General features: G+C 41.0%; 2 protein-coding genes across 2 annotated transcripts; one reads left to right on the forward strand and one right to left on the reverse strand.

Annotated features, from left to right (window-relative positions):
* The first annotated feature begins 1563 nt into the window (after positions 1–1563).
* LOC104432369 (expansin-A4) lies at positions 1564–2835 on the forward strand. The gene is made up of 3 exons (XM_010044846.3): positions 1564–1785; positions 1908–2220; positions 2319–2835. The coding sequence occupies exons 1-3, from the start codon at positions 1632–1634 to the stop codon at positions 2620–2622; spliced, it is 771 nt and encodes a 256-aa protein (XP_010043148.2). The 5' UTR covers positions 1564–1631; the 3' UTR covers positions 2623–2835.
* A 798-nt stretch (positions 2836–3633) lies between these two features.
* LOC104432358 (MACPF domain-containing protein CAD1) lies at positions 3634–11458 on the reverse strand. The gene is made up of 7 exons (XM_010044841.3): positions 10748–11458; positions 9416–9654; positions 9152–9347; positions 8977–9054; positions 5605–5788; positions 5342–5505; positions 3634–4568 (listed from the first exon to the last, which is right to left on the reverse strand). The coding sequence occupies exons 1-7, from the start codon at positions 11003–11005 to the stop codon at positions 3930–3932; spliced, it is 1758 nt and encodes a 585-aa protein (XP_010043143.2). The 5' UTR covers positions 11006–11458; the 3' UTR covers positions 3634–3929.
* Between the last annotated feature and the right edge of the window lie 990 nt (positions 11459–12448).

Here is a 12448-nt window from a genome sequence, read left to right on the forward strand (position 1 = left end):
CAAAGAAATGAAAAATGGGAAAAAAGGAAAAAGCCACGTGGAACAAGAAATGGGCCCTGATTGGGTGGGTAGGTGGCACTTTTTGGAGAAGGGGGGGATACGTGTCGACTGTCGAGCTGCTCAACCAGAAAGGAGGCGCCTTTCTGGTTTCCTTTCTGGTTAGGCCGACGTGTCAAAGGCCACCCAATAAATGGCCACCAGCAAAGCTGGTCAACGACACGTCAGCATTCAAAACCCCTCTCCTCCTTTCCTCCTCCTTCCCTGCCGGTTCGTTCCCTGGTCATGTGAACGTTCTAATTCCTCCAGCAACAAGAGTCAACTATTCCAATCTCACTTGCCTCAGCTACTCGATAAGATTTCTCACGTGAAACCTCCAAATGTTGCAACCCCCTTCCAACCAAACCCAGATTTTGTGTAGATTCCCTAGTCGAGTCATTCGATCAAAAAGATCAATAAGTCCCAATGTAATACTGGAACATGCAAGAGAAGCGTGCGAAATAAGAGTAAACAAGAGTTGCGCTTCATATGAGCACGATTGACTCGTGACCGATACTCCTCGGCATTTCTTGAGATGTATATTTTCTTTTCCTTGATGATAATTGACTCGTTCACCAATGAAATCAGATTGTAAAGACATGCCCGCATGAACACGACATTAAAGTCATTAGTTTGAAAATCTTAACCAGGGCATTAGGAACTTATGCTTCTTGATAATTGAATCGACCCCAAAAGAGATCGATGAAACATGCATTATGTGCATGCTTGAACAAGTGACTACACCAAGCTGCAGAAGATCAATGAGACATGAATGGTCGCAGGTTTTATGGCTTGCGAAAAAAGACTAGGAGAGATTGTAATGACACGCATGCTTAGTCCGCTTAGCTAGTGTTCACCAGTGTGCTAAGTAGCATCTACATTGCTTGTATTTTGCAAAAAAGGAGATAAATTTTCTTAATTTGGACATTGATTAGGCACTCAGAATTTGGTGGAACCTCAAGCACGAAGCATGCTAAACAATAGTTTGGAGTTCTGGTTTGATCTTAGTCTCTGTCTATCTTGCAAAAAAATTTATGACTTAAAATACATTTTCCTAAAATTGATCACAAGTATCATTCAAAATAGTTAGCTAAAAAATCGTTTTCATCATCTGATAATAATTAATATCTAAACATCTTGGTAGACGATGAGAAAAAAATTTCACTCAATCAGTTTTTGTAAATGATATAAGTGATTATTTTAGGAAACTATTTTCCAAATCAATTGATCATTTTTCATAAAATAAATAAAGTCATAACTAAAGCTTTTTAATTAAGTTGATTGGAAGAGGCAAAAATAAAAAACACACGCACGAGATAAAAGAAAGATGTTGGGGCCCATCTCTCCAACCATATCATATCTACCAATTTTTTTTTTGGCTACTACATCTACTTATCTATTTAATTTATTGGGCATGAAACTATCTCTATCTTAGTAAGTGACTTCTACCTCTCTGTCTCTCCCTCTCACTTGTATAAATAGCCCATCCTCCCACAGCAATTTCTCAAACCTTAATCCTCATACCAGCCTCACTAGTAGCTCCTCCTACCTCCTCCTCCTCCTCCTCCTCCCTCTCTTTTTGTCTACAGTAGAAAATGAGAACTCCTAGTGCTATTCCAAGCTTGCCACTACTCTCTCTCTTGTTCATCATGCATGCCGCGCTCTTTCGGAGCGTCGCCGGCAACTACGGCCCCTGGCAGAGTGCCCACGCGACGTTCTACGGCGGCCATGATGCATCCGGCACGATGGGTAAGTTAGAACGTGGCGAGAATTTTCATATATACAGTCGAACCGGCTAGACATTGTCTTTGGCATCACATATTGGCATGAGAAAATAGCATAGAGGATGAGTGTCTTTCCCTCTGTTGCAGGAGGAGCGTGCGGCTACGGCAACTTGTACAGCCAGGGCTACGGGACCCAAACCGCGGCTCTGAGCACCGCTCTGTTCAACAGCGGCTTGAGCTGCGGGTCGTGCTATGAGCTCCGATGCAGCGGCGACCCGAAATGGTGCCTCCCCCACTCGATCATGGTGACCGCCACCAACTTCTGCCCCCCTAACTACGCGTTGGCCAGCGACAACGGAGGGTGGTGCAACCCTCCTCGCGCACACTTCGACTTGGCTGAGCCCGCGTTCTTGCAGATCGCCCAGTACCGGGCCGGGATTGTTCCCGTGAGCTTCAGGAGGTAAATTACATGACTCAAAACTAACGATCGAGCTTGAGCTTGCCCGTTTCCGATGCGCTAACCGTTGTTGGCTGCATTGCGCCGTGCCGTTGTGACAGGGTCCCCTGTGTGAAGAAAGGAGGCATGAGGTTCACGATCAATGGCCATTCATACTTCAACCTGGTGCTGGTCACCAATGTGGCTGGTGCAGGGGATGTCCGATCGGTGTCCATCAAGGGTTCAAGGACTGGGTGGATGCCAATGTCAAGGAACTGGGGCCAGAATTGGCAGAGCAATTCGTACCTGAACGGCCAGAGCCTCTCCTTCACGGTCACCGCCAGCAACGGCCGGACCCTCACGACCTACAACGTTGTCCCGGCAGGTTGGCAGTTCGGACAGACTTTCGAAGGCGACCAGTTTTAGGTGAATGAAAATGATCTATCCGAGGAGGGCGTAGATCGATGTATAACACATAAACATGTATCCCTAGTTCATATATGAGACGAGGCTTATAAATGTACAATCCTGGAATCTACCTCAAAAAGGAAATGGAAAAACCAGTCATTAAAAGTATTATCGCTTGTGTGTTCCTTTTTTATGTACTTACAAAACTGAATGCTTAGAAAGTTGCCTTGATCAGGCATGTGCAGAAATACGAAATACATAAATTCCGGTCGGTGTTTGTTTCGCTGCTGAAGGTGGATTCTTGGAAAAAGCTACAGAACAAGAGGGAACGAAATTCTCTCCAGGAGTGCAGATGCTTGATTTGTTTCGTGTGTGAAAACATGTTTGCCATTTAAGATGAGCCAGCAGTGTTATCTTCCACTTTAGCATCACGTATGTTAGAATTAAGCCATGGATGTGAACCTGCCCTGCACAACTAACATTCTCTACCGTCTTCTATCAACTCAAAATGGGCACTGAGCTGAACAATAACATTTCTCTGCAACATCTCTACAGCCTTCGGTTTTGAGTGACGTGGATGACAACTCGATGGCTGCAAACCAGAAGTTTCAATGTTACAAGGTCATCTGTGTTCGAACTAGCTAAACAAGTAAACAGGTCACCCTGTCTCCCTAACCCGGCAAATCAAACAAGACACCATCATTGGGGAGACTTCGAGGAAAACCCACCATCAGCTCGTCGAGAGGGTGACAGATAACAGAGAGGTCCAAGATAAGCTCTGTGTAGCGCGAATCTTCCGATAACACCTTCCAAGTTTGCTCCCTTTCTTGCTTTAAGCATCTTTGCAAAACCACTCCAGACTCGTTTCATTGCCTTTTCCCCTTTATTGGTACTTCTTATGACCAGCCATCACTGAAAGCTGATGGCACCTAAAGTAAACTGATCATCTAAGAGGAGATATAACAAAAGAAGAGTCTTTAAGTGGAATACGATAAAAGGACGACAAGGATGGAAGGACGACACAGCACGTGGTTGCAGTGGTGAAAAAACTGCATTGTGACAATAAATTAGACAACTTCAGATACGTGTATCTACAATTTGGGAATCTCCACTTGTTCAAGGGGCATATTAGCCCCGTTCCAAAATTAGGAAGACGCAATTCCCCATCAAAATTGGAACAATAATACATGCTCAAGACCACCCATTAAACAACTTTGAACTGCAATGTTTCCCCACACGCGAACACTACTGCATCTCTACTAAAATCGCCGATCCCACCTAACTAAAGTCAGCACCGGAAACGATACAGACGCACATTCGCATTTTCAATAATTTAACAAGGAGTACTTCACCCTCAAAACAATCTTTCCCTTCTCCACACCTAGCTTTCCGCCAGTAACTATCCAATGACCGGGGGGTTCTTGTGGTCCCTTGCTCATTTCTGACATATCGACAAACTTCACCAACTTGTTGCCACCAGAAGGGTTTTCGCTTGAACTCGAATGGGAGGCATCAGAGTTGGCACTGCTTCCATTGTTACAAGCTTTCCTCGACATGTCTTGCGGTGAATGGTCCCATAGTGATCTTCGAATTGTGCAATTGGGCAGCCGAGAATACAAAAGCTTCATGTATAGAACATTTCTTGACCCAAAATCCCACACTCCAAGTTGAGCTCCGGTGACAATGTAGATACCAGAAAGATCGCCATTGAAGCTCTCTGTATTTTCAATTGGTGCTGTACTAACATGTGAAAAGTTCTTCCATTTGACTGGCTCGAACCATCGACTATCTTGTTCCTCTGGCCCCTGCCACTTGGGAGCACCAATTGCGAAATGGGCATCCCAGTATGGCTGAAGGATCTTCGGAAGAGATGCAAAATGTTGAAGCTGTATGCATAGCCTATTCTGCTTGCTTCCTTCCAGATATAACCGCAGGCCTGTGACAGGTTTCCTTCCTACTGACACCTGCATGTTTGTTGAGTGAATCTCAGCTGAACTTCATTTACAAGCTTAGTGTTAGTCCAAAAAATGAAAGGGCAACGCAATATCAGTATGATTACACACCATAAAGAATATCCTAAATTTCACCATTAAATCAATATCAAGCTTGATTGGCCCACCAGAACAAGACAATAAATTATTTAAAGCAAGCCAAGGCAAGTGATGCACTGCATTGCTTCATCAATGTATATCAGGGGACAACTGAAAATTTCACCACGATGTCATTTGATTCAATTTTTTTAATTAATTATGGCTCTCGATATCATACAACAACTGCCCACAATAACTCTTATTCTCATGAAAAGGACCTCCTAACTCTATATTCTGAGCACAGAGAGAGTTGTTCATATACTTGATTGATAGAATGCGACAAATTAGTCTTTATTAGAAATTACCCCGTGCCTAATACCCATGTAATTGCATGGAGTGTTGACCGTTAAGAAAACCAAGAGGGTTTACTGATTGATAATTACACAATGTAATTGTAGTTGTAAATTCAATCAGCCCTTAGATGGTACAGGCTGTCGAAGATTTATTAGATACAGTGAAGAGAGAAGGTTCAGCAGCTTGATCATTTCGTTTGTGACTACCAAGTCCAAATACTGCAACCAAGAGTATCAAGGCTCAAGTGCAAGCATCCATGCATGACTCTGTCTGAATGGTGATGTGTTTTGCTCCAAACACTATGGATATTACTCTCTATGCAGATATAGGAAATATAGCATCCCTGCCAATACCTGCTCTTGGCTGACATAAAGTTTCTGCCCCATTATACTAAATTGCAAAGATGGACAAACAGGTTCTTTTCTCTGGGGGCCCAGAATTTTGTCCTGGACAGGAGCCCATATCCGTGGAATCTGGAACTCTAAAAAATACCTCAGCTCTTCAATCTGTGGCTTGTCTGCAGAAGTGAAAAGAGAGTTCATGTGTGCTCAAAGAAGAAACTAGTGAACAAGAAAGAAGAATTTTCAATCATCTCCTAAGCAATCAATCTCCTCACATTCAAGATAGAGATTAATAGCTCGAGTCAAATGCTCCTTTCCAGTTATTCCATCAATGAGAGCTGTAATTGGATAAAAGGTCATCTCGATGATATCAGGAGAAGACTGCACTGTTTTTGCCCACTGGAAATGATTTTGTTCTAAATCATCTCCACCCCTCCTCCGGAATATCACTGTAACATCCTTCAATAGTATTATAAGAAAAAACTCTTCAGTTCATGGCATGACAATAACAAAATAGCACCCGTGTAGTCACCCATATGGAATTAATATTATAATTTCAAACAGTTATGACGGAAAAAAGGCAACTCATTCTCCAAGTGGTTGTCACATTTATAAACAAAGGCACTGTACTTTAAATTTGCAATTATCTGTCACTGTATAAAATACCATCACCAATACAAATTGGAGGATTTAACAAGTTGCATGTTTCTTAGACCTGAAGAAGAAAAAAGGTTGGACGGTTCAACATTGAGTGGCCCATGAATATTGCCTAATTCAACTGGAAAAGAGGAAGGGCCAAGGGTTCTAATTTTCAAACATGCTAAAAGCGTTCTCTTCCTGGAATGCCAACTTCTGGAACTAAAAACTATTAGTTGGTTGTCGTACATTATGATATTGGCCAACACAGTATGTGAATCAATGACAAAAAGTGGAAAGTATTAATTAATTTATTTAGTGATAGATAAGATTTCATTAATAAGGTACCAGGGGGGTACCATCCCTGTGCAGAGCAGCTTCAGATAAAAGCCACCCATATACAAAATTATGCACAAAAGACTGTTTCTAACATTTCCAAATAACTAGATGTATAATAGTAAACTTTCCTGCTATACTGAAATTGAAGAGTGCACAAACAATCACCCCCAAAAATCCTCTTATGTACTATGTAGAAAGTTAATCTCCAACACCATTTTTCCGTTGTTTTTCTTCCAACAGTCGGTCCTCGTAGCTCTCGTTTCTTGCTAGTGTATACACACCATAACTATGATTAATATATTTATAACTCAAGAGGTAATTATCACCCACATCACTTTCAGGGCGCGCATGACAAAATTTCTGTTCCAAAAATTAATTTTTATCAGAAATTGATTTCTTAATTTCTATTCCCGGATAAGTTTCTGAGCAAAGAAATATAACGACTCAAAATTTCTATTTCCGGAACAAAAATCCGTTTGATAACAGAATAAAATTTCTATTTCTAGGAATATAAATTGATTAGATAACAACATAGGAAATCTTCAAATACAAAATAATAGTCAAAATAATACTAAAACAACATAGGAAATCTTCAAATACAAAATAATAGTCAAAATAATACTAATACATTACAAAAGTTGAAAATACAATTTCATGGAATTTCCTATTACATGTGCTTACGTTTCCTATTACGTAATATTTTATTTCGAAAAATAAATGTGGCAAAAAAAAAAAAAAATCAATTGAAATTCAATTGTAGTGAATATGTCATTATGTTTTTGCCGAAATTGATTTCATATTAATCAAATAAGTCTAATGATAGCCATGATTATAATAGTTTAATCTCCTAAAAAAAATCCTAACTCCAAGTCTAATTCCAATTTCTTTCCAAATTTTGTTAAAAAAAATCCTCACCATGTTCAAAAACCGTCACCAATTTTTTTTCAAAATTATCAACACTAGGATTATTTAAAAATTTATTATCAAAATCTGTATTTTCATCAACATTGTTACAAGAACAACAGATTCCTTATTAGATCTCTTTTTACCCGTGTCTTGATAAGTGAGGACACTATATAAAAGAAAATCGGATGAAACCCTAATAATTTGACCCATTTTTACCGCCTCAATATGAAGTTTATGATTAAAAAAAATAGTTAGCCAAATAGAGACGTTGTCTAGCGTACTACGGAAGAGTAGGTGAAGAAAGACTCATTAGATATGAATATGGCAAGTTGACTATTACCATGCGTGAAATCTCTTACGTGCAACAAATGAAGCCTTATTCATTTGATTCCCACCATCTGGCCCAATGGTTAAGACTTTCAATCAATATTGATTGAAATGATTATATTTAAAAATCATTAAAATATTTTGGACTAAATTAACTAAATCGAAAAGTTGAGAAAAAAAAAATTATATTTCTATTTCAGAAACTGAGAAATTAAATATTTCAGCTTCTGATTTCTTCGATTTCTCTATTTCTAGAACAAAAATCTATTTCAGAAATAAAGAAATCAAGTTATCTTACCAAACGGATTTATTTTCCAAACCTATTCCGGTGAACAGAGAAATAGAGAAATTAAGAAACAGAAATTTTATCACGCGTGCCCTCAATCTATCACTCCAAAAAGACCACCTGCCATCGCATTGACAGAAACTTGACATTCAGATTTTAAGATGCAAATACAAATTTCTTTATTTGATTAACAAGACAAAAAGTAAAACTAATGTAGGTTGTGCTCCAATGCATTTAGGATGCTGGCTCAAACTTAAGTCGTGTACTAAAACTAGCACAAAGAATTGGAATCTAGATTCCATGTCCTTTGCAGAAGTGATCTGAAGTTTTATTGGCATGCTTAAATTCTGTTCCACCCACAGGCTTATAGACTGCCAAACTAGAGTCTGTCTTGATACAGGTTTAATGGAATTATTTAAACAGCACTGGATCCAATGGGATCCTTGTTTTCTAGGATTACTGAGACCTTTAGTGAAGACCCTTCAAAAAGAAGGTTAATAATATAAGTAACTGTCATAAACCTCTAACCCTATTGGGCTCTAGGGCAAGTTTTGGTATCCACATGGACTGCCTCCAATTCTTTGTTTATGGCAAATGTCAAAAAAGTAAGACGACTAACACAAACAAGATCAAGATCTCAAAGAGTTTAGATTATTTCCTAAGAAAATACTTGATATTGGAACAAAAACCAGCAAAGAGTCCTCCAAGAAGATCAATTTCAAAAGTCAAGCAAACTGGCACTCTGAATCTAAGAAAGTGCCTAATTATGGGAGGCAGAAATTGTCGGCAAGCAAATTAGATTCATATTTAGTCATCATGTCAACAGGATCTAAAAATCCTTGAGGGAACTTTACTGCATGATCATAGAGGTGACCCCTCATTGCCTAATAGCCATTCTTGATCTAGAAGCTAGATACTGAAGAACAGAGAAAACATATCAATTACTTCCACAACTGTTTTAATTCAAACTCTCACTACCATCTTTCCTAGGAAGGCATCATAGAAAATTTCTGCCGAATGGGCAAAAATAGAGGGACTTTATTTCAACAAATAAATCTCAGTACAAACTAAGCAGAATAAGACAAAAAAGAGGCACTTAGGTTCCGTGTCACATAAGCATTCCATCGGAAAGAATAATAAGAAGGTTACTTACTTCTTTACCGGATAGAAATGGTGCCCCCGTAGGCTGAGGGTATACTCCCTGGCTATTAAATAAGTGAGGTTCTGCACCCTGTCGAGTTTAAGACAGGTCCACAGAAAATAGTACTGTGAATGATCAAATAAATGGGACTACAATATAAGAAAATGAGGAAATAGTCGGCACTAGCCTTGTCCTTAATCTTCATTTGACCTGAACTGGAATGACTCTCTGCATCAGAAAATCGCTGGTTTCCAATTTCTTGGACATAACATTTTATTTCCGTAGTTGTCAGAGGCGATGACTGATGTTGTTTGACATAAATCACATCTTTCCCACCAATTGTCACAGAAGTAATCACATGTGTCCCAAAGTTCTCAATGAAGCTGCCAAAATATTAAAAATGATCAACACTAATGACATCAGAATAATAGTTAGAAACTCCAAATGTTACCTTGCTAAGGAGTGTGGGTCCCATGAAGAGGGAACTGCTTGCTTCACATTTTCTTGCAACACTAAAGGAGATTTGCTAATTTCGACCTTAGCAAGTGGTATATAGAACCCATCTGTAGAGAGGGTCTTCGTTGCCGCTGCATCAATATGCTTTGAGCCAGTAAAGCTAAATGCAGCATTGAAGCTCCCTAAAGGAGGGCTTCCTAATAGATTAACCTTTCCATTGAAGTATTCCACCATCTGCACCCACTCATCCAAACACATGATACAACAATTGAATGAGCACAAATTTTAGAAAATATCACTATATATCTCAACATATAATTTGAACAAATTCCGATCATATAGTCTGCACCTCATAAGCAAAGTGAATTTGAATATTCTCTCTATCGCTGTTCTTTCATTAAGGCTTTGCGCAATCCATTAATCCAATCAAAAATCCAATGTGGACGATCGGATGGGCCTCTAGCTACAGATGATGTGCTCGAAAATCTTCCTTTTTTGTTTTAACTACTTTATGTTCTCCCATATGAAATAAGATAATTATTTCTATATTTCTAAAGTTTTTGGATTTTATTGACTTGTTATTTGATCTTATCAGTTTCTGACCAATCTAAGGACGTTTTAACCGCCTCAGACTGCCAGCTCAACACATGGACAATTGACATATCACAGAGTTGCCAGATTGCCAAAACTGAAGGAAGCAAACAGAAACAGTGTTCTTACCAAAAAAAAAAAAAAAAAAAAACAGAAACAGTGCCACAAACGCAGACTTTGTTCCAGCAAATGGATTTTAGCATATCCAACACTCAATTTCAAGAAATTATGTCACTTGGGGAATACCATTGCACCCTTCCTAATAAGGTGGTTGTTAAAGGCGTGCTGAAGCCACACTCTAATCAATTACTAAAAATGAGCCAGCATTGTCTAGCGGTAGCTCATTATCTAACAAAGTACGCCAATTGTACGAAAAACAGAAGATGGAAACTAAATTTCCCAAATGTCAGTACATGCGCTGAACACTGAGTAAAGGTTCACTTCAAATTGATTTCCTTGCAAATTTGAAGAATTTGGAAATATCAGCTAACACAGCAGTACTAGTGGCAGAAACATCCCTCGCTCCACCATCACAAGCACATTGCTGCAACAGTGTCTTCCCTCAAACTTTCCCCTTCTCAATTCACAATCCCTAAGTGGATACACGTTCAGTGGGAAATCACTCCACCACGACAAGCATCAAAGGGTCCCCCGGGATTCGATATCTAGAGAACAAAGCGCTCGAAATTTAGCTAAGCCACAAGCCGAGAAACGCCGAACAATCACCACTCCATACCTCATCGTAGGTGTAAATCCCGGATTGCTGGCGGCCGGATTGCGGGTGCGAGACGCCGACGTCCCTGGAAACGCCGCGCACGGCCAGGCCATCGCACAGCCGGAGCTCCAAGGCGTGCTCCTCGTCGACCTGCACCACCCTCGACCCCGCGGCGCCCTTGCAGTACAGCAGCCTCGTGTCGAAGTTCACGTCGAAGCCCCGGCCCAGCGCCTGCACCGCGTTCGCCGCGGTGTGCAAGGCAACCGGATTATCTCCCATCGCTCATCCAAAAAAAAAAAAAAAACCACCACCGCCTCCACCACCACCACCGCCCCCGGCGATTCGCACCGAGGAAGAAGAGAAAAGCTTCTCCGATCCCGCCCCGGGGGGTGGAGTTCAATTCCGAAACCCTAGGAGATCCTCCTCGGCCCCCGTTCCTCCACGGCGCAGGAGCGCGCGCCGGGATCGAGCGGCTAGGCGGAGCGAGTTGACCGGTCTACCGCGAGCTCCCGAAGCGGATTCGCAATGCCGGCGGCGCGGCGGGCTCCTCCAGATCTCGAACGGCGGCCGCCGCCGGGGGGCATTCCGGTCGTCGGCGAGCTCCTCGTACGGCGGAAGGACCGGGAATCTGGCCGCGATCTCTCCCTTTCTCTCTCTACAATTGGGGAGCTTTCTCTCTCCTCCGTCTCTACCGTTTATACTGTCCACACGGGGCATTGACTCGTCAGTCGCTTCCGAAATTTTCCTCCGTTTTCTTTTCTCTTTCTCTTTCGTTTGTTCGTTTTTTTTTTTTTTTTTTCCGGGAAAATCCTTGGGGTCAGCGCGCGCGCGAGAGGATCCGAGCCGTTGGATTCCCTGGAACGGTCCGGATGAGAATCCTCGTGGTGTCGGGCGATGCCTTGGTCAATGTCTCTCTTTCTGGATTGCTTCTGCCGTGGGGCAAGGCGAGATGATTTTTGGCGTGTCGATGTTATCGATTCCCATTGATTTTTGAATTAATATTATAAAAATTATAAATTAATCCTTTTATAATAAATTTACTATAAATTACTTTTTCAATCATCAAAAATTCAAACTGATACCATTATGACAAGTTTAACCTCTATATTTGTAATAATTTTATCTCAAATTAATTTTTGATTACTAAAAATCCTCAATTATTACAAATATATTAGTTTGAGATTACTTGTGATATTAATTTTTAATTTTTTTTTATCTTTTTCTTTATAAAAGTCTATGACGTGCTTTGCACCTTTGATGCTTGTATCTATTAAGAGGAACAATGTAGTATTGTAAGTATGTGATGTGATGGGGCCTCTCAAATGAATTTTCATTGGGTCGAGATCTTCTAAGTTCGATTAGGGTTAATGATGGACGGTGGATGGACCTCCTTCAATGATCTTTGAGTTAGGAGGGCTCGAATTCACGTTATTAGTTGAGGATACCCTATATTGATCGGATTGGCCTCGCATTTTTAGAGGAAACCACACCTGTGTCGATCGGAAGTTCATTCACTCCCTCCTCCCTCCCCTTTTTTTCTGTCTGGTGCTCCGCCACGGCCACGTCTCTACCGTCGCTTGCCATTGCAACATCGGTTTATTCTACCACGCCGGCCTCCGTGAGGACGACTCAGCGCGAGGCTTGCTCTCACCACCCAAGCTCTAAATCCTTTTAGCAACAACGGAACAGTCACAGTGGCATTATCAAAAGACCAGGGCGACT

The sequence above is a fragment of the Eucalyptus grandis genome, chromosome 1, assembly GCF_016545825.1.
Source record: "Eucalyptus grandis isolate ANBG69807.140 chromosome 1, ASM1654582v1, whole genome shotgun sequence".
NCBI classification, from domain to species: domain Eukaryota; kingdom Viridiplantae; phylum Streptophyta; class Magnoliopsida; order Myrtales; family Myrtaceae; genus Eucalyptus; species Eucalyptus grandis.